This window comes from Budorcas taxicolor, chromosome 18 (assembly GCF_023091745.1).
Source record: "Budorcas taxicolor isolate Tak-1 chromosome 18, Takin1.1, whole genome shotgun sequence".
Lineage (NCBI taxonomy): Eukaryota > Metazoa > Chordata > Mammalia > Artiodactyla > Bovidae > Budorcas > Budorcas taxicolor.
The window spans coordinates 52,983,427-53,011,270 of NC_068927.1; the positions used below are offsets into that span (position 1 = coordinate 52,983,427).

A 27,844-nucleotide genomic window follows, 5' to 3' on the forward strand; every position below is an offset into this window, starting at 1 on the left:
CCCTCTAATGAGCACTTTAGAAGGGCCCCAACCGGTTTGGGGAGCTGGACAAGAGGAGGGGGTGCCCTGAGCTGAGTCAGAGGCCCGCCCAGAGACAGCGGGAAGTGTGGCCCCCCCACCTTGCTATGGGTGGAGGGCAGAGGTTAAAGGTCTCAGCCAGACCCTTTCCTCTCTGAGCAAAAACAGGAAAATAACTGCTATGTGAGAAAGGATTTTTGGATGTCAGGAGCTGCCTATATAAAGTATAAACATTTTATACACATTAAATTATTTGATCTTTACAGCAGCTTACAGAGAAATTACTATCTCCATTTTATAGTCAGGAAACTGAGGCTGAGGGGGGCAAGCGTACCCAGAGTCTACACATGTTGTTAATGTGAGCAACATATCTGTTCTCTGGAAAATCCATAGTCTTTATCTATCTTTACTGTCATTCAAGCCAGGAAGTCCCTGAGAGATCATTCGAAAAGATAGTAACAACAATAGCTAACACTGATAGGAAATCTGCAGTGTAGGCAGTGTGCCAAGCACTTCATGTATATGAACTCATTGGATCATCACAAGACCCTATTATTATTTCTATTATTCCCATTTTACAGATGAGGAAACTGAGGCTGGGAGAATTGAAGCACTTTATTCTGGGTCTCACAGGGCAAGTGGTTTAAATTCAAGACTGTTCTAATCCAAGGAGCTGAGAAACCCTGCCCCACATATTTGCTTCTCTCTTATGAGTTACAAAAATCTCCTCCTTCCAGGCTCCCAGGACCTTTATCCTGCCTTGCTCCCTGACCTCTCCAGGGACCAGAACTAACCGCAGATACCTCAGCCCAGAAACTCACTGGTTCCCCAAGAAAACAGAAGTCAGATTCAGAGAAAAAAGATTTTTATTTAAGAAGCTTGAGGGGGCTAGTAAGGGAGGGGAAGAGGAGAGAGGCCCAGTGATGGCACGGCTCCCCTCACCCCACCTAGTGCATTCTTAACGGATATGAGCTGTGGCCTGAGAGGCAGGGTCGGTCAGGAAGGGGGTGTCTGGATCCCACAGCGCATGTTAGCTGGAACAGCAAAGTCTGAAACGAAGAAGCTAAGAGTGAAACAAAGGGGCCCAAGCAGACCATCTGTCTTCCCCTCTGCCCCACTGGGGACCCAGACATCCCAATAGCTCTTCTTCTTTGAGAAGAGTCCAGACCCTCAGCACCTCCTCCCTCAGACCCAGGTGTCCAGACCCCCAGCTCCTTCCCTCAGATCCAGGAGTCCAGATCCTCAGCCACTCACCTATCTGCTGAGGTTTAGGCAGGTTCAGTTTGTTCATGACCTTGACAAACTCCTCACAGCTGAGGGTGAGCCGAGGGTTCAGAGTCCGTTCCTCCTCCACAGTGGACACTGTAAGCCCTAATGGCCAAGGGCGTGGGGAGGAATGTCAAATTGTCTAGTGCGTCTGGCCTCCCAGAACTACATTTCCCAGGAGGCCTCAGGGTACATTTCTGGCCCAGGACTAACAGATTGCTTTCCCCCTAACCAATAGGCACTATGGGAAATGTAGTTTCCCAGTTCCTTACGTTCTATAAGGAAGTCCCAGGAAAGCCTATGCCTTCCGGAATTCTAGGCATTATATTTTCTACATCTACCCTCAGTATACCTCAGCACTTGATCTTTTTGGCCAGAGGAATTCCTGGGACTTGTAGTCCGAGAGCCACACGAGGATGACAGCAGTTCAGTGCTCCCTCTCAAAAGCTAAATTATGTACATCCCACAACTCCTCCAGGAAGCCCTCACCGTGGTAATCATGAGCAGGGTAGATCAGACAGTTTCCTGGAAGAGTGAAGATCTTTTCATGAACTGAGTGGTACAAGGTCTTAGCACAGCCTGGGGAAGGAAAAGTCAGAGGTCAGTGGAACAACAGGTTGAGAGAAGCTCCCAAACTGCTTCCCTTCAGGAAAAAGACAGGAGGATAAAAATCACTGTAGCTAAACCTTCTCCCTCATTTTCTGCCAGTAGCCCTTTGGGTAGAGAAGGAGAGGGAAGGGAATTCTAGGTCAGTGGAACAGCACATGCAAAGACTTGGGGAATGGTAAGAATTCAGCATGACTGTAAAGAAGGTTGGGATAGGACCCTGAAGCACCGAGTTCCCTCGCTCTGGGGGTGCTAAGGAAGGATTCTGGGCAGGGAAAGTGGACTAGAAGGTAAGACATTGAAGACATGAGGCAAAGGAGGATAGAGCCATAGTTTTGGCAAGAAGCTCTGAGTCCTAAATTAGGACAGGAGCAAACCTCTCAGAATGTTCTGCCATCTTTTCTTTCATCTTTTCTTTGATCTCATGACTGTGTTGGATGAATAAATGGAAGATTAGGAGCTTCAGAGAGAAAAAGACAGAGACCAAGATGGAAAGATAAGGAAAGAGGAAGCAAGAAGCAGCCTGGGGACGTGGCTACCCACAGCCAGCTCACTGAGGCTCTTTTCTCTCATCCAGCCTCACCCTGCAAGGTGGCTGAATCCTCCCAATCTAGTGTCCACCCCGTTCACACACATACTCAAAGGGCAGCTGACCCCTGACACTGTGAAACTAAACACCTTTCCCACAGTGAAACTCCTTAACGTAATTGCCCCCAGCAGCTAAACCCCAAATGTAACATTGTGCATGCTCAGTCACTCAGTGGTGTCCAACTCTTTGCAACCCCATGGACTGTAGCCTGTCAAGTTCCTCTGCCTATGGGATTTTTCAGGCAAGAATATTGGAGTGGATTGCAATTTCCTCCTCCAGGGGATCTTCCCGACCCAGGGATCAAACCAGCATCTCCTGAGTCTCCTGAATTGGCAGGAAGATTCTTTACTTACTTTCCCTCCAGGGAAGCCCAAGGTAACATCACACCTTAGCAATTAAACCACTGGACCTAACCACCTCCTAGCAGCTAAACTCCTTGAGTCTAATCCTGATCCCCTAAAAATCTAACATTCATTCATTCATTCGTACAATGGACACTTAAAATCCTGGCATTCACGTAACCATACTAAAATCTTGTGTCAGGGAAAAGGGCCTGTGACCTTGCTGGAAGTCTGTCCGCCCACACCCTCGGATAAGCAGGGCGTCTCCAGTGAAGGCCATGCTGTGGTCATTCAAGACGAAGGTGACACAGCCAGGGGTGTGGCCAGGGCTGGCCCGAGTCTCCAAGGCCTGGCAGAGAAGGAAAGTACAAAGAGTCACCAATAAGCCTATGGTTTTACACTCATGGTAAAACTGGCCTCAGATGCTCCCACCTCATCCCAGGGTCACATTTAGATAATGTGTACTTTTTTACTAAAAAAAAAAAAAAGTCAGTTAGATCCTAGACTCAGACATCACTCCAGAGTAAACCCCCAATGAATTACAAACTTAAAACAAGGAAATAAAATCATAAAACTAGAAAAACAACAAACATACAAAGAAATAATAGGTTGGCCAAGAAGTTCATTCATGAAGTTTTTAGCCAACCTGATATATGATCTCTGGTTAGAGAAGAACATTCATCTTAAAAGGCATAAATCATGAAGGGAAAGATCAGTGGTTTGAATTTTAATAAATTTGAGGTTTCAGAATGGCAACAACATCATAAACAAAATTTAAAGGAAATCAACACGCTGGCAAAATATTTTTGTAGCACATACATACCAGACGGTAGTCAGGATACTTTATGTACAAAAGGATCTTGCATATCAGTAAGAAAAAGATAAGCACACTAATAAATATGAAATACCAAACAGACATTTAAAATTATGTCATTGAAATAAAATTTAATGATGCTATACACGAATATTCAATGGCATGAAAAGATATTTACTAGCCAGTAAGTGCAAAAAAACAGGTTACAAAGCAACTAAAACAATGCCTATTTTAAAAAATGTATTAATTAGCTCAAAATATTTTTTCTTTAGACTCCTCCTATATTATCTTTCTGTTTTACAGTGAACATGCCATTTTGTAATCAAAAATAAAACAAAAAATTCAGGATAAACTAAATAAATACCAAAAAAAACACACCAAAATTCTAGAAGGAAATATAAAAAAATAGATCTATATTTACAGATACATATTATATTAATGTTTATATAACATTATGCATTTTATATATATAATATAATATATATGTATATACATAAAATCTTGAGATAGAAATCCTGAGGCCACAAGGAAAAACAGGGACCACACAGTTTAACTTCCTTATAGAAAAGGAAAATCAGAGTGACAAAACAAAAAAACTCAGAGACAATGTTAGCAGCATGTATAAGAAAGTGTTATAAAACCAGAATATCTGAACAGCTTCTAAACATCAAGAACCTCCAAAGAAAAATGGCCGAATAAAAGAACAGGCAATTCAGGGAAGAGGGAACAAACATCTGAAAAGATGTTTGATCCCCTTTAAAAAAGGGCAGGGAGAGAGAGATCTAAATTTTAAAACCTTTATTTTTCATTTATCAGATTGGCAACTGTCAGAGTTGCTCAGGGTGTTTGAGACAAACCCTTTCATCCTCTGGGATGTGAGTACAACTCAGAAAAGCCATTTTAGACGGCAGCTAAGCAGCGTCTCGGAGAAGGCGATGGCACCCCACTCCAGTACTCTTGCCTGGAAAATCCCATGGACGGAGGAGCCTGGTGGGCTGCAGTCCATGGGGTCGCTAAGAGTCGGACACGATTGAGTGACTTCACTTTCACTTTTCATTTTCATGCACTGGAGAAGGAAATGGCAATCCACTCCAGTGTTCTGGCCTGGAGAATCCCAGGGACGGGGGAGCCTGGTGGGCTGCCGTCTCTGGGGTCGCACAGAGTTGGACATGACTGAAGTGACTTAGCAGCAGCTGCAAGCAGCTTCTAGCAACATCTCAAAGGCACATATTTTCTGAGCTCTCAAAGCCACTACTAAGGCTCTGCTGTTAAGAACAACCGACACATGAGCACAAAAACACCACCCAGGGAGCCCTGATTATCTAAATTCCCACATTCAGTTCAGTGAAGCAACTGTCAGAAAAACAATTATTACCCCAGTGATCTAACAATCACTTATGAGATTAGTTTCCACTCAATATCACTCCTCCTCTCTTAATAGAGGCTCCTCCCACCAGTTAGCATCCTTGTCCAGGGCAGTCATCTGCTAATTATCAAAGGACACTATGTGCAGACTCTATATCCACAGCCGATACCTGTTTTAACCTTCCCCACTCACAGATCTTCAGTTTGGTTTGGGGCATCAGTGTGCCCAGCAGAAGCACTTTCCCAGTCTCCCTGACAGCTTGGGTGGCCTCTGGCACAGTTCTCTGGCCAATAAGACCTCAGCAAGTATCCTGAGAAATTCTGGGAAAGCTTTTCCCTTCCTGATAAAAAGGGACTGGCACTTGCCCTTTCCACTTCATCTGGCTCTGAACACAAGATGTGATGGCTGGAGTTGCAGCAGCTATCTTGCAACCATGAAGGAAAAAAAGCCAAGATAATCAACCCCACAAATGATGGTGATGCCAAATCAGAGAATAACTACCTTCTTCTAAATTTCCTGTTATAGGAAAAAGTGAAACTGTTAGTTCAAGCCACTGTATGGTTTTTTCAGTTACTATCTGCCAAACACCTTCTTAGCTCATCTGCACTAGGGTACATGGGCAATGCAAAACAAGTGCAAAGGGAAATCACAAATCTTGCAAAATCTTGTTGGAAAAATCACATCCCCTGACCCCTCAAATTAATATTGCCCTTTGGTAGTGGAGGGATGATATTTCACTTTTTATTTTGTATGTTTCCATACTCTCTGAATTTTTTAAACAAAAAGCATGGAAATTTTTGAACTAAAAAAGGGGACGGATATTCAGGAGAAATGTTCAAAATATTTAACTTTGGTTATAACAAAGCTATGACAAACCTAGACAGTGTGTTAAAAAGCAAAGACATTACTTTGCTGGAAAAGGTCCATATGGTCAAGGCTACGGTGTTTCCATTAGTCATGTACAGATGTGAGAGCTGAACAATAAAGAATTGATGCTTTTGAACTGTGGTGTCGGAGAACTCTTGAGAGTCCCTTGGACTGCAAGGAGATCAAACCAGTCAATCTTAAAGGAAATCAACCCTGAATACTCTTTGGAAGGTCTGATGCTGAAGCTGAAGCTTCAATACCTTGTCTACCTGATGCAAAGAGCTGACTTATTAGAAAAGACCCTGATGCTGGGAAAGATTGAAGGCAGAAGGAGGTGAGGGTGACAGAGGATGAGATAGCTCGATGGTATCACTGATTCAATGGACACGGACTTGAGTAAACTCTGGGAGATGGTGAGAGATAGGGAAGCCTGGCGTGCTGCAATCCGTGGGGCCACAAAGAGTCGTACATGACTTGGCAACTGAACAACAACAGCAAATAACATGGGTATTGGCCAATCAGAAGGGCGTCAGTTGTAAACAACCCGTAATTAGAGTATATAGGGGCTTCCCTGGTGGCTTAGCCGTAAAGAATCCGCCTGCAATGCAGCAGAACTGGGTTCAATCCCTGGGTCGGGAAGATTCCCTGGAGAAGGAAATGGCAACCCACTCCAGTATTCTTGCCTGGGAAAGCCCATGGACAGAGGAGCCTGGCTGGGTCCACAGGGTTGCAAAAGAATCAGAGCGACTAAACAACAGTTAGAGCGTGTACGGTTGACCCTTGAACAACTCAGATTTGAACTGTGCAAGTCCATATATAGGAGGATGTTTTTTCCGTAGTAAATACTACGGTACTACCCAACCTGGCTTAGTGAATCCATGGATGTGGAAAAAACACAGATAGAAGGACCGACTGTATCAAGATATACCCCGATTTTTGAATGTGGGGAGGGTCAGTGGCCCTAACTCCCTGAGTTGTTCAAGGGTCAACAGTATATGGCATATTAATTATGTGATGTGTATAAATTAAACAAAATTTTAATATAAATTGAACACAATCCTGCCTGCCACAGGGATCAAAACCTCCCAGGCCCTTAATGACTAAGTGTGTGTCACAGGTGGCTTTGCTAATGGTCTGCTGCTAAGTGCTAAGTCACTTCAGTCGTGTCCGACTCTGTGTGACCCCATAGATGGAAGCCTACCAGGCTCCCCTATCCCTGGGATTCTCCAGGCAAGAACACTGGAGTGGGTTGCCATTGCCTCCCTATTTATCTTTCCCTTCTCTGGAATATCTAGAATTTACCTTCTCTATCAACCCCCATAATCCTGTCCATCCCAGGCCTCACCTGCTTGGGCCAACCACCAGCCTCCTCCCTGGCCTACCAGCCTCCAGTCTACCTCCTACATGACCTGAGGGGGCTTTTCTACCACCCAGATCCCATTTTGTCCCTGCTCAAAACCCTTCCTAGGGGAGGGGGGTTCAAGAGGGAGGGGACACATATGTTCCTATGGCTGATTCATGTTGATATATGGCAGAAATGAATACCATATTGTAAAGCAATTATCCTCCAATTAAAAATAAATAATTTTTTTCAATCCAACAATTAAAAAAACAAAAAACCTTTCCCAGGCTCCCAGTGGCCCCAGGACAGTTCCAGCTCTCCAGCCCTGCTCTGGTGCCTGCTCACGTTTCCAGCCCCATGTCCTATGACATCCTCCTTTCTCCAGCTACTTTGAATCCCAGAGTTATTACCAGAAAACACCGGGCTTCGCCACACTTTTTTGCCCCTGCAATTCCCTCTTCTCCCATCAGTCTGGTCTGCCTACTTTTTACGGGCCTGATTGACTCCTTTTCCTTTGTCAAGACTCTCTTCTAAGGACTTGACATGACGGAACTCATTCAGACCTCCCTCACACATCCTTACTCCGTAAGTACCATTCCTGTCCCCACTCTACAGATGAGGAAACTGAGGCACAGGATGAGAATGAACGAACGACACATGACGATATGGATGAATCTCACAGACACAACCATGAGCCAAAACAAAGAAGTGGGGCAGACATAAAGAGTGACGCGGAGAGGGAGAGGATAAAGTGGGAAATTTCAGAGTGCCTGGTGCACAGGAAGGTAAGTGGTATTTCATGAAGCTGAGGTTTCAGTGCTGACCCCAGATGTAAAATATTTCTCTCTCAGTGAAAGCGCATGGCTTAGTGGTTAAGAGCAGTCCCTGGAGCCATATGACATGGGCTCTAAATCTGGTTCTGCTTTTACCAGCTGTGTGACCTTGGGCAAGGCTACTTCACCTCTCTGGGCTTCTCTGCTCATTTGTAAAATGCGGATAATAATTGTCCCCACTTCATAGGGCTATTATAAAGATTAAATTATTTCACGTGTGTAAAGCATTTTAAAAATGCTCAGGAAATTCCCTGACAGTCCTGTGGATAGGACCCCACGCCCTCACTGCCAAGGGCCGGGGTTTGACCCCTGGTCAGGGAACTAAGATCCTATAAGCCAAGTGGCACAGCCAAAAAATAAAAACGCCTGGCATACAATAATTCTGTATTATAAATAATAATAATGTTTTAAAATTCTAAAATACTGATCTAGCGAAACCACCAAGCCTCCTGGGTTCAAATCCTGGCTCGGACAACTTTCTCAGGATAACTTTTGGGCAAGTCACTTTTCCTCTCTGCACTCCCTTCTCTGTAAAATGGGAAAATACTTCTGATCTCACTACAGGGATGTTGTTGTTTAGTCACCAAGTTGTGTCTGTCTCTTTGCGACCCCATGGACTGTAGCCCCCACCAGGCTCCTCTGTCCATGGGATTTCCCAGGCAAGAATACTGAATTGGGTTGCCATTTCCTTCTCCTAGGGGATCTTCCTGACTCAGGGATCTAACTTGGATCTCCTGCATTGCAGGTGGCTTCTTTACCCCTGAGCCATCAGGGAATCCCTACTACGTGGTTAGGAAGGTTTAATGAGATTTATTTGTCAGAGAAGACACAGTGGAGGGTCAAGAACCAAGTTCAGCCATAGTAACGCTTCGTCTGGACTGCTCAGTATTTATTAAAAGTCTGAATTTGCTGTTGACTCTTATGTTTCGGAGGATTTCTCAAAAATGTATATTAATAGCTTCTAATTTTAAAAAAAGACTGAGAGAAGGGCTTCCCTGGTGGCCTCCTGCATCGGCGGGAGACATGAGTTCAATTCCTCATCCAGGAAGATCCCACAGGCCATGGACCCCTTGGGCCACAACTACTGAGCCTATGAGTCGCTCAGAGCCTGGGAGTCACAACCATTGAGCCCATGTGCAGCGACCACTGAAACCCTCGCGTCTAGAGCCCCTGCTCTGCAAACAAGAGAAGCCGCTGCAATGGGAAGCCGAGCGCTGAAACTAGAGGACGGCCCATGCGGCAACGAAGACCCAGCACAGCCAAAAATAAGTCAACTTTTCAAAAAAGAAGAAGGCTTGACAGTAGACAGACTACTGCCTGAAGCATGAATAATCAAGTTGATTATGCAGTGGGTATTCTCCATAAACAGAGCTGCTGCTGCAGCTGCTAAGTCACTTCAGTCATGTCTGACTCTGTGAGACACCATAGACGGCAGCTCACCAGGCTCCCCCGTCCCTGGGATTCTCCAGGCAAGAATGCTGGAGTGGGTTGCCATTGCCTTCTCCAATGCATGAAAGTGAAAAGTGAAAGTGAAGTCGCTCAGTCGTGTCCGACTCCCAGCGACCCCAGGGACTGCAGCCCACCAGGCTCCTCCATCCATAGGATTTTCCAGGCAAGAGTACTGGAGTGGGGTGCCATTGCCTTCTCCCTCAACACCTGCTTCCAGGAAGCGGAATATATGATTCCCAAAGTCTTGTGAGCTACACACTGAGAATGTACTTCCAGAGCTTAGCACAATGCTAAGTGAGAAACAAACACTCAATCTTTATTAACTATTATTAAGTTATTCATTATTATTACCATCCAGTTAGGACCTCCCTAGTGGCTCAGCTGGTAAAGAATCCACCTGCAACGTGGGAGACCCAGGTTCGATCCCTGGGTTGGGAAGACACCCTGGAGAAGGGAAAGGCTACCCACTTCAGTATTCTGGCCTGGAGAATTCCCTGAACTGTATAGTCCACGGGGTCGCAAAGAGTCCAACACAACTGAGCGACTTTCACTTCACTTCACATCATCCAATACAGAAATAATCTGCATTTAACTTCAGTTAATAGCAAAGGGAAGTTATTGAAGAACAAGTTAAATGACACCAGGAAGCAACAACCAGACACACCCAGAAAGTGGGCTATTCTGCAAGACAACACCCTGGGAGCTTCAGAAGTCAGTGTCCGGGGTTCCCCTGGGGGTCCAGTAGTTAAGAAGTCACCTGTCAATGCAGGGAATACAGGTTTGATCCCTGCTCTGGGGAGATTCCACATACCGAGGGCCAATTAAGCCTGTGATCCACAATTACTGAGCCCACACTCTAAAGCCCAAGTTTCGCAACTAGAGAGTAGCCCCTGCTCACTGCAACTAGAGAAAGTTCACGCCCAGCAAGGAAGACCCATTGCAGCCCAAACTAATTAATCAATTTATTTTAAAAGTCAATGTCATGGGGCAGAAAGGGTATTAAACTGTTCTAGACTTGTTCAGTCACTTAGTCGTGTCCACCTCTTTGAGACCCCATGGACTGCAGCACACCAGGCTTCCCTGTCCTTCACTATCTCATAGAGTTTGCTCAAACTCATGCACATTGAGTTCTAGACTAAAACAGACTAAATACACATACCAGCCAAATGCCATGTATGAACTTTGATTGGGTCCTATTTAATAAAAGGATAGCTATAAAAATAATGCTTTTGAACTGTGGTGTTGGAGCTCTTGAGAGTCCCTTGGACTACAAGGAGATCCAACCAGTCCATCCTAAAGATCAGTCCTGGGTGTTCACTGGAAGGACTGATGTTGAAGCTGAAACTCTAATACTTTGGCCACTTGATGCAAAGTGCTGACTGATTTGAAAAGACCCTGATGTTAGGAAAGATTGAGGGCAGGAGGAGAAGGGGACGACAGAGGATAAGATGGATGGATGGCATCACCGACTCAATGGATGTGGGTTTGGGTGGACTCCAGGAGTTGGTGATGGACAGGGAGGCCTGGTGTGCTGCAGTTCAGAGGGTCGCAAAAAGTCGGACATGACTGAGCGACTGAACTGAACTGATAAAAATGATTCCTGAGAAACTGGGGAAATTTGAACATGGGCTAGATTTCAGAACTATTTAAGAATTTAAGAACATGTCTATGTTGCTAGACATGACAGAGATTTTTTTTAAAAAGAATGGTTCTCAAGGTGGTGTCGTAGAGGGAACCCTGAGGGTCTGCAAGATCAAAACTATTAAACTATTTTCATAATGGTGTGAAGAGGCCTTCTGTCCTTTTTCACTCCCATGAGAATTCAGTGGAGTTTTCCAGAAGCTACATAACCTGTGATAATGTCATAACTCTGACAGCTGGATGCTTGTGCATTCTTGTGCTTTAAAAAAAGTCTCAGTTTCAACTTTTGATACAGTAAATGTTTTTTGCATATCAGAATACTTATGTTTTCTTTTTAAAACAGATATGATTGACATCTAACCAATACAGTAAATATTAACAGACAGAATCCAGGTAAACAAGAGCTTTTTAGGGTCCTCCATAAACCTCATGAACTGTAGCCCACCAGTCTCCTCTGACCACGAGATTTCCCAGGCAAGAATACTGGAGTGGGTAGCCATTCCCTTCTCCAGGGAGTCTTCCCAACCTAGGGATCAAACCCCCATCTCTCACAATGCAGGCAGATTTTTTACCATCTGAGCCACCAGGGAGGCCCTTTATAACTTTTAAGAGGGTTAAGGAATCCTCAGATCAAAACGTTTGAGTTTGAGAACTGCTGATATAGGAAAACAATCTTAGAAGTCTTTAGGGGGGAAAAGTCTGCAACTTAGTTTTTGACTACAAAAGGAGGAAAAAAGTATTAATATATACACAAGAGAGAGAAATAAAGCAAACGTAGTAAAAAATGTCAGCAACCGGTAAACATCAGAGAAAAGATATGAGACTGTTAACTGTACCATTCTTTTGATTTACTACAGTTTTGGAAACACTAAAAATAAAAAGTTGTGGGTGGGAGCAGCTAACATGGTGACCTAGCCCAGCCTCGCCTGTTCCTGAAACCTGAGTAATCCTCTGCAGGGATTCTGTGGGACCTGCCTAACCCCACATTCTTTTCAAAAATTTATTCTTCCCATTCATGATGCATCAAGGGCGTAATACAGCTCCACAGCTGCCCTCTCGCCTATTTCCTGCAGAAATGTGCCTGCTAAGTCGGCTTCAGGCATGTCTGACTCTTTGCGACCTTACGGACTGCAACCGCCAGGCTCCTCTGTCCATGGAATTCTCTAGGCAAGAAAACTGGAGTGGGTTGCCATGCCCTTCTCCAGGGGATCTTCTCCACCCAGGGATCCAATCCACATCTCTTATGCCTCCTGCACCAGCAGGCAGGTTCTTTACCATTGCGCCACCAACTGCCTGTTACGACCTAGCCTCTGAAGTCAGGCAGGATCACACCTGGGAAGTCCCCTTCAGCGAAACTCAACACAAGAGATGCACGCAAGCACGAGGCTCCTTCGCCGGGCAGTTCCCATGGCCCGCACTGCCCCCTGGTGGCAAGTAAACGCTAGCCTTTTCCCACTTCGTTCCCAAGTTCATGGCTCTGCTCCATTATTTAAAAAGCACTTGGACATGGTATAACTAACTGCTGTTTCTATACTCGCTAAACTTGAAGATCTAAAGTGTCATTTTCCACTGTAGCTAAATACTCTGAAATTTCATCAGCTAAACTTACTTTCTTTTGCGAAAAAAATTAAATTTATTTGTTCTGCTTAGGGGGACGAGGTACTTAAAAATGCATCAAAAAATAAGATGGACGCTGTGTTGTACCCATGAAACTAACAAGATACTGTAAACCAACTACACTTCAATTAAAAAAATAAGATTAAGTGATGCATAGATAGAGGTATATGCTGTCAATGTTTTTTCAACTTTTATGTATGCTGAGAGTTTTTCATAAAAATGTTGGTGGGGGGTTTAGACTTGTTCTGGGGCTTCCTGGTAGCTCAGCTGGTAAAGAATCCACCTGCAATGCAGGAGGCTCCAGTTTGATTCCTGGGTTGGGAAGATCCCCTGGAGAATACCCACTCCAGTATTCTTGGGCTTCCCTGATGGCTCAGAAGGTAGAGAATCCACCTGCAGTGTGGGAGACCTGGGTTTGATCTCTAGGTTGAGAAGTTCCCCTGGAGGAAGGCATGGCAACCCACTGAAGTATTCTTACCTGGAGAATCCCATGGACAGAGGAGCCTGGCAGGCTACAGTCCATGAGATCGCAGAGTCGGACACGACTGAGCGACTCAGCACAGAACACCACAGAGACTTGTTCTACAATATTTCATTCCAAATAGGAAGAACCACTGAAATCCTCAGGTGGGCCAAATGAGAATCGCCTGTGAGGTTTTAAAGTATACTGATTTCTGGTGTCTGCCTCAAACAATTAAATCAGAATCTCTTAAGTGGGACCTGGGGATTAGCATCTTGAGCAGCACCCTTTCTGCATCAATATGTGAAAGTCACTCAGTCGTGTCTGACTCTTTGCAACCCCATGGGCTTCTCCAAGCCAGAATCCTGGAGTGGGTAGTCTTTCCCTTCTCCAGGGAATCTTCCCAACTCAGGGATCAAACCCAGGTCTCCCACACTGCAGGCGGATTCTTTACCAGCTGACCCACCAGGGAAGCCCAAGAATACTGGAGTGGGTAGCCTACCCCTTCTCCAGCAGATCTTCCTGACCCAGGAATCAGACCGGGGTTTCCTGCATTGCAGGTGGATTCTCTACCAACTGAGCTACCAGGGAAGCTACATCAATATATGTAACAGGAAAGACTAACTTGGAATCTGCCACCCCTCATGGGAGCTGCTGGAAGGTTTACGTCTCAATCATTGCTTAATAAAACAGAAAGTCCATTCTACAATGAAACCATCCAAATGTGGTCCACTGTGAACACAAAATCTACAGCCAGTTCAAAAAAACTGGTGGTTTCTACTAAAGTTAAATATGTGTCAGTTCTAAGACCCAGCAAGTCCACTCCCTGGAATTGAGGGTAATGCCCACCATTACCATTGAGGGTGATGTTCAAGAATCTTCAAAGCACTGTTATACATAATAGGCCAAAACTGAAATCAACCATCCAAAGGATATATAAACTGTCATCAATTCACATGATAAAATGCTCTACAGCAAGGGCTGGCAAACTATGCGCCACATTTGGCCTGCCACTTGCTTTTATAAGCCCTGGGAACTAAGAATGGTTTTTCTTTTTGATGGTTGGAAAAAAAAAAAAATCAAAACAAGAATGGCATTTCATGACACTTGGAAATTATTGAAATCAAATTTTCAGGGGCCATAAATAAGGTTTTTGTGGAGCCCAGCCGTGCTCATTCACGCCTGCACTGTCTGCGACTGCTTTCACGGCAGCAGGAGAATTAAGTAGTTACAACAGGGATCATGTGGCCTGCAAAACCAAAAAGATTCACTATCTGGTCTTGGGCAGAAACAGTGTGCCGGCTACTGCTATACAACACAAAAGGAAAAAACTACAATTATATAGAAGCATATGCAGAGTGAAGGAAGCAGACACAAAGAGCACACACAGATCCCTGTTTATCAAGTCCAGCACAGACAGAACCAGTCTGATTAAATAAGTCAGAACGGTCCCTTCGTGTGACTGTCAATGGCCAGGAAGGGGGACACGGAAGACTTTTGGACCAGTGGGCATGATTTGGATCTGGGCGGTGGATACTCCAGTATAGACATATGTAAAAAATTACCAGGCTGCACGTGTATAATATGAGCCCTTGTTATTATAATATGCATGTTACAATGAAACTTTTTAAAGTGGAGGGGAGGGAAGTGAGAGGGGAAGAAAAGTGCCCATCTCCAAAGGTTTATAAAGAACTCAGATGAAAAACAAACAAAAATGCTGAATAATCATAAAGACAGATAATAAAAAGTGTTGGCGAGGATGTGGAGGAACTGCAACCTTCACACAGGTGATGGGAACATAAGATGGTACAGCCAGGACTTCCCCGGTGGTCCAGTGGTTAAGAATCTGCCTGCTGATGCAGAGCACGTGGGTTTGATCCCTGGTCGGGGAACTAAGCTCCCATATGCCTCCAGGCAGCTACGCTCGTGCACCACCGCTAGTGAGCCTGTGAGCTCCAGAGCACACACGCCACACCTAGAGAGAAGCCTGTGGCCATAATGAAAGACCCCACATGCCTCAACTAAGACCCAACACAGCCAAATAAACAAATATTTTTTAAAATGTTTATTTAAGGGCTTCCCTGGTGGCCCAGATGGCAAAGAACCTGCCTGAAACGCAGGCGACCCAGGTTCGGCTGTGGGTTGGGAAGATCCCCTGGAGAAGGGAACGGCAACCCACTCCAGTATTCTTGCCTGAAGAATTCCATGGAGCCAGGTGGGCTACTCAGTCCATGGGGTCGCAAAGAGTTGGACATGACTGCGAGACTAACACACACACACATTTTTTTTTAAAGATCAATTTGAAAAAAATAAAATTGTATAGACACTTTGGGTAACAGTTTTTTTGTTTTTTGGCTGCACTGGATCTTGGTTGAGGCGTGTGAACTCTTAGTTATGGCATGTGGGATTTAGGTCCTTGACTAGGGATCGAACCTGTGCCGTCTGCATTGGTAATGCAGAGTCTTAGCCAGTGGACCACCAGGGAAGCCCTAGGTAACAGTTTCTGATAAAAATTTCTCAAACTGTTAAACAAAGTTAGCATATGATCCAGCAATTACATCCCATGTATACACCCAAAAGAGATGAAAACACACATCCACACAAAACTTATACATGAATATTCATAGCAGCATTATTCATAATACCCTCAAAGTGGAAACAATTTAACTGCCCATCTACTGAGGAATAAATAAAATGTGATATATCCATACAATGGAATACTATTCAGTAAAAAAAAGAAATGAAACACTGGATACATGTTACAACACGGATGAACCCTGACAAATTATGGTAAGTGTTACAGTCACAAAGACCACATATTAGATGATACCATTTCTATGGAATATCCAGAATAAGCAAATCTATAGAGACTGAAAGGAGATTAGTGGTTGCCTACAGCCATGGGAGTGAAAGAAGGGCACACTGGGGTGACAGCTGAGGGGTGTAGAATCTTTCTGGAGTGAGGAAAATATTCTAAAATGAATTGTGGTGAAGGATGTGCAACTCTGAATATACTAAGTCACTGAATATGTATTTTAAATGGGTGAACTGGGTGGTATGTGAACTATATCAATAAAGCTGTTTAAAAAAACCAAGCACTGAGAGTTCCCTGGTGGCCCAGTGGACTGGACTCCATGCTTCCACTGCTGTGAAGGGTGAAAGTAAAACTGACTCAGTCATGTCCGATTCTCTGTGACCCCATGGGACTATACAGTCCTTGGAATTCTCCAGGTTAGAATACTGGAGCGGGTAGGTAGCCTTTCCCTTCTCCAGGGAATCTTCCCAACCCAGGGATGGAAACCCAGGTCTCCCACATTGCTGGTGGATTCTTTACCAGCTGAGCCACAAGGCAAGCCCAGTGCCGTGGCCCCAGTTTAATCCCTGATCAGGGAACTAAGACCCTGCAAGCTGCTCCACACAACCAAAAAAAGGAAAGCACTAAAACAATCTTCCATAGCTAAAGCCTTCCACACTGATTAACTGAAAACATCACTCATCCAATATAACCAAGGGCTCCCCTTGACACATAACTCCAACTGTTTCTAACACCTCTAATGCTTGTTAGAACCTGCCTATTAAACACAGTGTACATCAATGTCCAATGCATTTTCTTCTTACTTCCTTCCAGGAAAAGACTTGAGCTGTGACCAGTGGAGCTAAATCCTTTGATCCCAAATTAGGAGTCTGGGATTAACATATACACACCACTATACAGGGGTCGCAAAGAGTCGGACACGACTGAACGACTGAACTGAACTGAACTGATACAGAAAATAGATAACCAACAAAGACCTACTGCATAGCACAGGGAACCTTATTCAATATTTTGTCATAACTCGATACGGGAAAAGAATCTGGAAAGAATGGTTCACTGAGTCACTTTGCTGTACACCTGAAACTAACACAACATTGTAAATCAACGAAACGCCAATATAAAATAAAAATTAAATTTAAAAAGTAATGATAAACCTTCCGATCCCACACCCAGACCTCATGTCCACAAAATCTTCTGACTCAGATAAACTGATCTCGTTTAGCAAAACCTGGAGACAAAGTCCTCACCCTGTCATCTAACATTCTGTCTACAAAGCCAGCCAAACTCTCTTCTGTGTTTCGAAACTCTGATCAGAAATGAGTTCTGCCAGCTGTTTCCCCTTTCCCCTGAGGGCAACTCCCCCTAGCACCCTCCTCACCCATCATATTGCCCTGGGTTAAAATTCTGGCTGGAACCCTGCTGATATTGCTGGTTGCAAGAAAAAGGAGGTAGGAACCTTCAGACCGTTGCTGTGTGAGGCAACAGCGGGGCTGGAGTTAGGGTGAGGCAAGCAGGCTCCTAAAGGGGCGCAATATTTAAGGAGGCACCCACTCGAAGGTACCAGCCCTGTCGTTTCACCGACGTGAGAATGAGCGCCTCCTTAAGTGTTGCGCCCGAGGCACCTCACTTGCCTCACCCTAGTTAGTCCTTGCTCTGGGGCTACTGGATGCACCTTCTTCCATCTATGACCTTGGAATTCCAGCTCCCAGTCAAATATTATGAGACTCCAACGGCAAAGGAGTTGCCACAAGGTTACAGAAAACTCTTTTAAGTTTTGTTGACTTAAGGGGTTCGGTCAGAGACACACCTGCCAGAGACTCTTGGCCCACTTTTCCACCTGGGTTTATGGTGCCCTCCTCCCAGAGACAGAAACTCCTCCCAGAGACAGACAGGAACTCAGGCCTGGCCGCCCCTCCTACCCCAGGTCTCAGAAGCCCAGGCCTCCATCCCCCCTTCCCTTTAGCACAGGAAGTCCAGGCCACCTCCCTCTTAGGCCCAGCATCCAACTCACGAAGCGCCCGAACCGGATGGAGTCTCCATCCTCAATGTGCCAGTCAGCCTGGGCCCCGCTAAGGCGGGAGATGACAGACTGGCAGCCGGGAAGTAGGGACCGGAGCAGCCCGGAGCCGGTAATGTGGTCCGCATGGCAGTGGGTATTCACTGGGAGAGAGAGGAGGGCCAGGTCCAGGAGGGCACAGAGAGGACCCGGGATTCCAGCCCCCAGCGCCCGTCGCCGCCCGCCCTGAGACCCAGGAGTCCGGGTCTCCGGCTTCCCGCTCCAAGCTGCGGCCCCGCGCCCTCAGACCCTAGGAGCTCCGCACTGACCCGCATACAGCAGCCGCAGCCCCAGCTCCTTGACCAACTGGGCATCTCGTTGCGCTGTCTCCAGAACCGGGTCGATCAGAACCGCCTCTCGGGACTCTCGGTCCCCCAGAAGATAAGTATACGTGCAGCTCTTGGACTCAAACATCTGGGAAGCGGGGCGGGTACAGCTAAGAGCGCAGAATCGGACTTCCACTCATTGCAGGCCCAGGAGTCCAGGCCTCAACTCAAGTGTCTTCCTAAGATCTCGGCCCAGAAACTCCAGACCCGTTTTACTGTCTAAACCAAAGAATTCCAACATCCATCCGTCCCCAAATTTGGGTCCCCATCACCCATTCTGAAATAGAGGCAGGTTGCCGGCCCCAAGCCCGGGGGATTCCAGAACCAACCCCCCCACCCCCACCCCCCCACCACCTTTAAAGGGCTCAAGAGTCTAGCCCCACACCACTTCCTCCAAGATCTAGGATTGGGGCCAGGGTATCTTTCCGGATTTAAAGGACCCAGGAGTTCCGCCCTTGCACCCGCTCAGGACCCAGTAATCTTGCTCCCGGGTCCAGCCACAGCGAACCTGCCGTAGGAGAACGGGGGCTCCAGACCCTGTGTGTTGACTGAGCCGTCGGCCGGCGACCTTCAGTGCAGACCCCGCCATGGTGCCCGAGGCAGAGTAGGGACGGAGCGGAGGACGAATGCCGGCGGAAGCCGGCTGCTCCGCTGGCTGACCCCGGAGGGGCAGGGCGGGGGCGGGGCCGCCTTAAAGGAGCCGCGACTGCGCGGACCGAGGGCGGGGCTGAGCAGAGCGAGGCTGGCGAGTTTGGAAAGACTGAAGAGAGGAGACAGCAAGACCCGGAGAAACAAAGAACGGTCACCTCACACCGGCCTGAATGGCCATCATCAAAAGTCTGTGAACAATAAATGATAGAGAAGGTGGGAGAAAAGGGAACCCTCCTACACTGTTGGAAGAGTTACAACCGCTATGTGGAGAACAGTAAGCGGCTAAGTCGCTTCAGTCGTGTCCGCCTCTGTGCGACCCCACAGACGGCAGCCCACCAGGCTCCCCCGTCCCCGGGATTCTCCAGGCAAGAACACTGGAGTGGGTTGCCATTTCCTTCTCCAATGCATGAAAGTGAAAAGTGAAAGTGAAGTCGCTCAGTCGTGTCCGACTCCCAGCGACCCCATGGACTGCAGCCTTCCAGGCTCCTCCGTCCATGGGATCTTCCAGGCAAGAGTACTGGAGTGGGGTGCCATTGCCTTCTCCGGGAGAACAGTATAAAGGTTCCTTAGAAGAAAAAAAGCGTCTGCCTACAACGTGGAAGACCTGGATTCGATCCCTGGGTGGGGAAGATCCCCTGGAGAAGGAAATGGCAACCCACTCAAGTACTCTTGCCTGGAAAATCCCGTGGACGGAGGAGCCTGGTACGGTACAGTCCATGGGGTCACAAAGAGTGGGACACGACTGAGCGACTTCACTTCACTTCTTCACTTCAAAAAAATAAATAAGCAAAAATAGAACTACCATATGATCCAGCATTCCCCCTCCAGGGGCACATATCCAGAGAAAAGCACAATTTGAAAAGACGTATGCACTCCAGCATTCCCTGCAGCACTCTGGACCACAGCCAAAACAGGAAGTAATCTAAATGTCCATCAGCTGGGGGAATGGATAAAGAAAGTGTGGTACATAAATGAGAGGGAATATTACTCAACCATTAAAAATGAAATAATGCACCATGAATAGACCTGGAGATCATCCTACCACCTGAAGTAAGTCAGAGAGAAAGATGAATACCATGTGCTATCACTTATACGTGGAATCTTAAAAAATGATACAAATGAACTTATTTACAAAACAGAAACAGAGTCACAGACTTTGAAAAACAAATGTATGCTTACCAAAGGGGACAGGTTGAGGGGAGGGATAAATTAGGGATTAACATACACACACTGCTACATATAAAACAGAGAAACAACAAGGTCCTCCTGTACAGCACAGGGAACTCTACTCGGCATTCTGTAATAAGCTGTATAAGAGAAGAACCTGAAAAGAACGGACGTGTGTATACGCATAAATGAATCACTTTGCTGTACACCTGAAACTAACACAACATTGTAAATCAACGCTACTCCAATATAAAATAAAAAATGAATTTTTTAAAAAATCAGAAAAACAAAACACAGGAAGATACTCAAAGGTCAAGGGAGGTGCATTGGGAGAAGCACAGACTTCTTTCTCTGGAGAAGTAGAAATCCAATAAGAGACCCCAATACACTCATAGCTCTGGGCCCATTTTATAGGAAAACCAGGCAGTTGGACACTCATTTTTAGAAAAAAAAAAAGTTTGGTGCAATGTCATTAGTGTCTCGAGGGGCTGTTGGATGGGTGCCTGGTTCTAGAACAACATATTATCCAATTAAAGTTTATTTTAAATTCACTTAAATATTTTATCAGGAATGTTTATCTCTTCCCAGGAAAAAATCATTAAAAAAATAATTTTCCAGAATTCCCTGGGCGTTCAGTGGTTAAGACTTGGCACTTTCACTATTGACAGGTCTAAGATCCCACAAGCCATTAGGTGCAGCTAAATAAATAAATAAATGCTTGCTAAGTTTCTTCAGTCATGTCTGACTCTTTGCAACACTATGGACTGGCTCCTGTGTCCATGGGATTCTCCAGGCAAGAATACTGGAGTGGGTTGCCATTTCCTTCTCCAGGGGATCTTCCCCACCCAGGGATCAAATCCTCATCTCTTAGTCTCCTGCATTGGCAGGCAGGTTCTTTACCATTAGTGCCACCTGGAAAGCCCCACAGAAATAAATAATTTTCCATGATGCCTTGCAAAATCTGGTTTGGAATCATTTGGCTTCTTTTGGAATGTGAACCTCTAAAAATGGCTTTTGTTAATTTACACCAAGGACCTAGAGTTGAAACATGTCTAGTCATGGGCAGCCTGAAAGTTTACTCTTTGGAATCATATAAATAGCGAGAATAGGGCACCCCACCCTCACCTAGAGCGTCAGAGATTCAGAGGTCAACTGTATCACATCATTTTATATGAGATGCGTTAGCATTCCCCATTCTGTAGCCAAGAGGGGTCCTGAACTAACCACTCCCACCCCATCCCGTGGATACTGAATTCATGTTCACGCTCAGTAGTTTCAGTCCTGTCCTACGCTTCATGAGCCTGTGGACTGTAGCCCACCACGTTCCTCTATCAGTGGGATTCTCCAGGCAAGAATACTGAAGTGGGCTGCCATGCCCTCCTCCAGGGGAACTTCCCGACCTAGGGATCGAACCAGCATCTTCTGTGTCTCCAGGACTGCAGGCGGCTTCTTTAACTGCTGAGCCACTGGGAAAGCCTGTGGATGCTGAGGGATGACTGTAATTCTTCCTATGTTTGGGGAGACAGCCAGTGCTCCGTCTTTGGTCCTCTCCCCTTAGCCAGCTTTGCCAGACTCCCAGTGTGTTTCTGATGGACTTTATGAGGGGAGAGACTCAGAGACAAAGAAGATGCAGAGACTCAGTGATATTAAGAGATAGAGAGAGAGATCTGGAGAGTTTCAGGGATACATGGAGAGGCATAGAGTTGAAATGGGATGTGAGTCAAAAGGAATATGGTCACAAAGATATACCTGGAAGGACTTTACTGGCTGTCCAGGGGTTAAGACTCTGTGCTTTCACTGCACAGGTTTGATCCCTCGTCAGGCTCAGTTGGTAAAGAATCTGCCTGCAATGCAGGAGACCCCAGTTCGATTTCTGGGTTTGGAAGATCCCCTGGAGAAGGGATAGGCTACCCACTCCAGTATTCTTGGGCTTCCCTTGTTCCTCAGCTGTTAAAGAATCCACCTGCAATGTGGGAGACCTGGGTTTGATTCCTGGGTTGGGAAGATCCCCTGGAGAAAGAAAAGGCTACCCACGTCAGTATTCTGGCCTGGAGAATTCCATGGACTGTATAGTCCATGAGGTTGCAAAGAGTCAGACACAACTGAGCGACTTTCACTTTCTCTCAGGGAATAAGATCATGAATGCAACATGGCACAGCCAAAACAAAACAAAAAAAGATATGCTTGGAGATGCTAGAAGATTGTGGGGATGGAAAGAGATGTGGGGAGCAGGGAACATTAGAGCTGGGAGAGAGGTACAGGAAGGAGAGCCTGTCAGAACAGAGAAACACCCAGAGAATGGAGAAACAGGCAGAAAGACAGGCTCAGACTCAAGGAGAGAACTCGGTTCAGTTATCCTCACACTGAGGTGTCCTGAACGTTTGGCTCAAGCTGGGTGAAGTTGGAGACGCAGAGGTGAGTCCTCAGTCTGGTTGGTGGAGAAAGAGGAGCAGACATCAGGCCTAAAACAAGGAGAGGTACAGGGATGGCCAGGAGCTCAGGGGAGAGAGAGGCCAGGAAAGCAGGGACCCTCAGGCACTTGACTGTGAGGATCCCCCAAATAAAACCTCCTCAGCCCTAGGGTCCATTCCTAACTGTTCTGGCAGGATCTCTACCTGTCCCTTGAAGGCATGCACGCCCTCTGGGGGATTTGTAGAGTTAGCTGTGAGGCATCCTAAGAGTTAGAAACTACCATCATTCTTCCCAACTGTGTGACCTCAGGCTCAAAACTTAACCTCTTCTGGGCTTCTGTTTTCTCATCTGTAAATTGTGGCTGAAAATAGTTCCTCCCTCACTGTGAAGATCTAAGAAAAGATAACAAGCCTCCCAATGTTCACAGCAGCATTATTTACAATTGCCAAGATATGGAAGCCACATAAGTGAACAGCCACAGAGGAATGGCTAAGGAAGATGTGATGTATATATACAATGGAATACGATTCAGCCATAAAAAAAGAACAAAATTTTGCTGTTTGCAGCAACATGGATTGACTTGAAGGGCATTCTGCCAAGTGAAATAAATCAGACAGAAAAAGGCAAAAACTGCAATGATATCACTTGTATGTGGAATCTAAAAAATACAACAAGCTACTAACAAAACAGGAAACAAAAGCAGCAGCAGCAGACTCACAGAGAAGTACAAACTGGTGGTTACCAGTGGGGAGGGGCATTACATGGGTAGAGAATTAAGAGGTATAAACTATTAGGTGTAAAATAGGCTACAAGGATATACAGTGCAAATGGGGAATATAGCCAATATTTCATAACAACTCTAAATGGAATATTACCTTTATAGTCAATAAACTGAATCACTAGACTATACACTCGTGATTTATATACTATTGTCAGCAACTATATTTCCATTTAGAAAAAAATCAAATGAGTGCATGCTTGCAAAAAGTTTGGCAGATCACCTGGCTCAGAACCATTTCTAGGCGTTTTCCTCCCAGGGAGGTGGCTCTGCTTATTTCATCATCCTTGACTCCTTCCCCCTTTTACTACTACCTCTCCATTCGTGACTAAGCCCTGTTGAATTAACCTCTCCAATCAGATCACTTTTCCATTATCATGCCCTCTGCCCCAGTCACAGAGGCAGCAAAGCAAGAACATAAATGACATGAATTCCAGGGTTAGGCTGCAAGGGTTCAAATCCTGGCCCTGCTTCTTTCTGCTTGAGTCAGTCTTAGTGCCTCTTTTTTTCTTTCGGCTGTTCTGGGTCTTAGTTGCCGTATACACGATCTTCAGCTGTGGCTTGCAGACTCTTAGCTGTAGCATGTCGGATCTAGTTCCCTGACCGGGGTTTGATCCTGAGCCTCCTGCATTGGGAGCATGGTGTTTAAGCCACGGGATCACCAGGGAAGTCCCAGTGCCTCATTTTTTAAAAAGAAATTATTTTTATTTTTGGCTGTGCTGTATCTTCCTTGGGGTGCCTGAGGTCCTCGTTCCTGTGCACGGGCTTTCTGTAGTTGCAGCCAGTGGAGGCTACTTTCTAGTTGCCAGCGCACAGGCTCTAGCGGGCCTGCTTCCTAGTTGCGGCACATGGCCTTAGCTGTCTCACCGCAATGAAGAAAGATGTGAGGTCTTCCCGGACCAGGGATGGACACCATGCCCTCTGGATTGGCAGGCAGATTTTTAATCACTAGACCACTAGACCAGGGAAGTCCCATTGTGCATCATTTTTATCATAGTAGCGCCTCCTCTCGAGAAAACTGCTGTCAGGATTAAATGAATGAACATCTATAAAGCACTCAGGACAATTTCTGATATAAAAGATCAGATGCTGTAATGATAATATAACTATTACAAAATTATATTATTTTAATAGGTAATAATATAATTAATATATAACAGCCGCCTCATTGACTTGTCTTCCACTCTGCTTCCGATGATCCATTTTCCATGCAGTAACCTTTTAAATGAACCTTTAAAAATGTTAAAGAGGAGACTGAAGACTCACAGCAAACAAATCCAACGTGTGGATCTTGTTTAACTACTGATTCAAACAAACCAAGCATAATAAAAATATTTTTATGGAATAGGCCTGGTATATAGCTTCAAAAATCACCTGGGAGGAGTGGGTGGGGAAATGAGCCCAAATAATCCTTCCTTATAACTCCCGTGACTGCCAGGGCTTGCCAGATCTTGTGGATTATCAAACTGAAGACCCACCCATGCGGGGGTAGTTTATGGGCACTTCATGATCATTCCTGTGCGGGGCGGGAAGGTGCACCGTCACGCAATGGTGCCAAGCAAGCAGTGGGCCTAGGCATCAGGAGCTCCAGCCAGGAACGCGGGGGCCCGGGAAACGTGGACACTGTCGCCCTCCTTGCCCCAGGGCCTTAGCATTGGGGTTCGAGGGGCTAAGAATCCTGAATCACCCAACGGCGAAAAGTGCCGGGCGCTGTACAAATAACGTGACTTTCACTGGGCATCAGCTCCCTCTGCGCCTGGAGTCCCCCTTCCGTCCTCTCTCGAGGAAATGGCTACCCTTTCCTTGCCAATCCCTTGAACGGGAGAATAGGAGGCGGGTTCTTGAAACTGATTCGCGAGCCGGAACTCAAGCTCCCAGCGGAATTCTCGAAAAGCAGCAGAACAGAACAAGAGAAGGCTGTCTCAGTGATCTCCGAGTTAGGTTTCCCCGCGTTAACTCCTGCACGTGCTTGACCCCAGTCAGCCACCGTAGGCCCCGCAAGCCGCAGGACACTTTCCTCCGGTCCTTCGGCCTGTTTAGCTCTGCGCCTGCTCGCCAACTCGTTGGCCTGGCGCACCCACCCACTCCTTCCTTTCCATCTCCTCCGCAGCAGCCCCCGCGAGCCGCGACTGCGCATGCGAACTGACGCCCCCACCGGCTCGGCGTGGGAGGAGGGGATGGAAATAAGGCTGGGCCCAGCAGCTCGCGCGCGCTCCCTCCTTTTCCCTTCCGTCGCTGGGCGCGCGCCGGGTGGTGCAGCTCCCCAGCATCCGAAGGCAGGGCTGCAGTGGCCACGGCCGCCGAGGGAGGGGCCCGGAGCCCCGCCCCCAGGGAGGGGCCGTCCGCAGGTGAGGGGGCAGGGGTTCGGACCCAGACACCTGGGTCTTCGGGAAGTGGAGTGGGGCCTGGACGCCACAGTTCCCGGAGAAGGACCCATTGGGGTCCTGATGCATAGGTTCCGGAGGGGCTGCATTGGCGCCTGAGCCTTGGGAGGGTGCATTGATGCCCGAATGCCATGATCCCAAGGGTAGCGTGAAGGCTCGGACGCTTGGACCTCGAGGGAGAAGTCCATTATGGGTCTCTGGATCGCAACACACGAGCCACGCTCTATCTGTGTCTTCCTCCAGGTCTCCCCTCTCCTCTTCACGTCTCCAGCACCACTCCGGGGTTAAAAGGCAGTGCACGCGGCGTCAATGGACTGAGACTGAGCCAAGAGCCGGGTAAAGCTACCTATTGGGTGTGAATTCCAGCACACTGAGCTCGTAGGCCCCTCCCCTGGGACAGAGTTGCTGAGCAACCGACTTCGGGTCGTAACTGTATAGCTCCACCCATCCGCGGCCGGCCCCGCCCACCCTGGGCTTAGGCCCCGCCTGCTCCGCTCCCGGGGCGGCTGGGAGTTAAAGTTGTAGAGGCCCCGCCCACTTCGCTGGAAGGCTCAATCGCAGGGACTAGGTTCCAAACAGACTGCTTCTGGGTCGGGTTTGCGTAACCCCGCCCACTGCACCCTTAGGCTCCACCCACCCTCGCCTTCTAGGACCCGACGTGATAGCCCCTGCTCCTGAACAAATTAAGCCCTGAATATGGGCTCTCAGTCCTATCCCCAACAACCTGATAACCCCCGGCGTCGCCCCTCTCCCGGCTAGGTCCTCCCTCTAGGTTTCTGGGCCAGCAAGATGCTGGAGCGAGAGGCGGAGTCTGCGGCCGGGGGCGCCGAGCCTAGTCCCACTGACAAGGAGCCTGTGACCAAAGGAGAAGGTGAGGGCGTCTCCCCCGGGGTAGGGGGCGTTCTCCAGGAATTGGGGCCAAGAGAGTCACGTATTGTGGGAACCTTAGGGTGACAGTTTGAGGGCCCAGGGTGATAACCATTTCGGATCCCCAAAGTGCAACGTTCTGGGGAATCCTCCAGGTTGTCTTTGGGGGACCTCAGTGATCCTCTGTAAGGATTTCAGGGTTATCACTTGGGAGGATACTGGAAACGGACACTTCAGTGGCTTTGGGATAGCTTAGCTCTGGGGTTCCAGAGACGTAACTCTTTGGAGCCTGCCTTAGGAGGATGCATGGCAGTGGGTGAGGAGCAGGATCAAGCCATTTGGGGAACCTCAGTATGACCCTGGAGGTGTCCAGATATACTAGAATGTCAAGGTCTAGGGGGAGTCTGGTCTAGATTCAGGGCGTTGGCTGCTTTCTGGAGCCCACGAACCCTCCTGTCCCCTAGCTCCCGACCAGGGCCCGCCGCAGAAGCCCAGCCAGTCTGTTCCAGAGCCCGCTGCCTCCACGGGGGCGCCTTCCCGACCCCGCCGGCGACCCCCGCCCCAGCGCCCGCACCGCTGCCCCGACTGCGACAAGGCCTTCTCGTACCCGTCCAAGCTGGCCACACACCGGTTGGCACACGGCGGCGCCCGCCCCCACCCGTGTCCCGACTGCCCCAAAGCCTTCTCCTACCCCTCCAAGCTGGCCGCCCACCGCCTCACGCACAGCGGCGCCCGCCCGCACCCGTGCCCGCACTGCCCAAAGGCCTTCGGCCACCGCTCCAAGCTGGCAGCCCACCTCTGGACCCACGCGCCCACCCGCCCCTACCCATGCCCCGACTGCCCCAAGTCCTTCTGCTACCCCTCCAAGCTGGCGGCCCACCGCCACACGCACCATGCCACCGACGCCCGCCCCTATCCTTGCCCACACTGCCCCAAGGCTTTTTCATTCCCCTCCAAACTGGCGGCCCATCGCCTGTGCCACGACCCCCCGACCGCGCCGGGCAGCCAGGCCACGGCGCGGCACCGCTGCTCCAGCTGCAGTCAGGCGTTTGGCCAGAGACGCCTTCTACTCGTTCACCAGCGCAGCCACCAGGCGGAGAGCCCCGGGGAGCGGGAGTGAGCGCTCCTCTTGGCTCTGTGGCTCCTTCTTCTGCCAGCCCCGGTCAATAAAAAGGTGGC

General features: G+C 47.6%; 2 protein-coding genes across 4 annotated transcripts; one reads left to right on the forward strand and one right to left on the reverse strand.

The window, feature by feature from the left end:
• Window positions 1-866: 866 nt before the first annotated feature.
• On the reverse strand, window positions 867-19,056 carry ETHE1 (ETHE1 persulfide dioxygenase). 2 transcript variants are annotated; one of them, XM_052656267.1, is made up of 7 exons: window positions 18,915-19,056; window positions 18,350-18,494; window positions 18,036-18,184; window positions 3,040-3,169; window positions 1,774-1,863; window positions 1,273-1,389; window positions 867-1,067 (listed from the first exon to the last, which is right to left on the reverse strand). In XM_052656267.1, exons 1-7 carry the CDS (start codon window positions 18,993-18,995, stop codon window positions 1,015-1,017), a joined length of 765 nt encoding a protein of 254 aa, XP_052512227.1. In that variant the 5' UTR covers window positions 18,996-19,056; the 3' UTR covers window positions 867-1,014. The 2 variants fall into 2 exon arrangements, with proteins under 2 accessions (XP_052512227.1, XP_052512228.1); XM_052656268.1 differs by having other exon boundaries at window positions 18,350-18,516; window positions 18,915-18,997.
• A 6,266-nt stretch (window positions 19,057-25,322) lies between these two features.
• ZNF575 (zinc finger protein 575) lies at window positions 25,323-27,844 on the forward strand. 2 transcript variants are annotated; one of them, XM_052656410.1, is made up of 5 exons: window positions 25,323-25,350; window positions 25,528-25,762; window positions 26,042-26,134; window positions 26,558-26,669; window positions 27,130-27,844. In XM_052656410.1, the coding sequence occupies exons 4-5, from the start codon at window positions 26,588-26,590 to the stop codon at window positions 27,783-27,785; spliced, it is 738 nt and encodes a 245-aa protein (XP_052512370.1). In that variant the 5' UTR covers window positions 25,323-25,350; window positions 25,528-25,762; window positions 26,042-26,134; window positions 26,558-26,587; the 3' UTR covers window positions 27,786-27,844. The 2 variants fall into 2 exon arrangements, with proteins under 2 accessions (XP_052512370.1, XP_052512369.1); XM_052656409.1 differs by lacking the exon at window positions 25,323-25,350 and having other exon boundaries at window positions 25,455-25,762.

Excerpts from the sequence above, each read along its gene's own strand:
- ETHE1 (XM_052656267.1), bottom strand. The coding sequence starts at position 18,995 with ATGGCGGGGTCTGCACTGAAGGTCGCCGGCCGACGGCTCAGTCAACAC. Across the intron at positions 18,185-18,349 it reads GCTGCGGCTGCTGTATGCGG|TGAATACCCACTGCCATGCG; the intron begins GTCAGTGCGGAG and ends TCTCTCTCCCAG. Across the intron at positions 3,170-18,035 it reads CCATCCGGTTCGGGCGCTTC|GCCTTGGAGACTCGGGCCAG; the intron begins GTGAGTTGGATG and ends CTTCTCTGCCAG.
- ZNF575 (XM_052656410.1), top strand. The coding sequence starts at position 26,588 with ATGCTGGAGCGAGAGGCGGAGTCTGCGGCCGGGGGCGCCGAGCCTAGT. Across the intron at positions 26,670-27,129 it reads GCCTGTGACCAAAGGAGAAG|CTCCCGACCAGGGCCCGCCG; the intron begins GTGAGGGCGTCT and ends CCTGTCCCCTAG.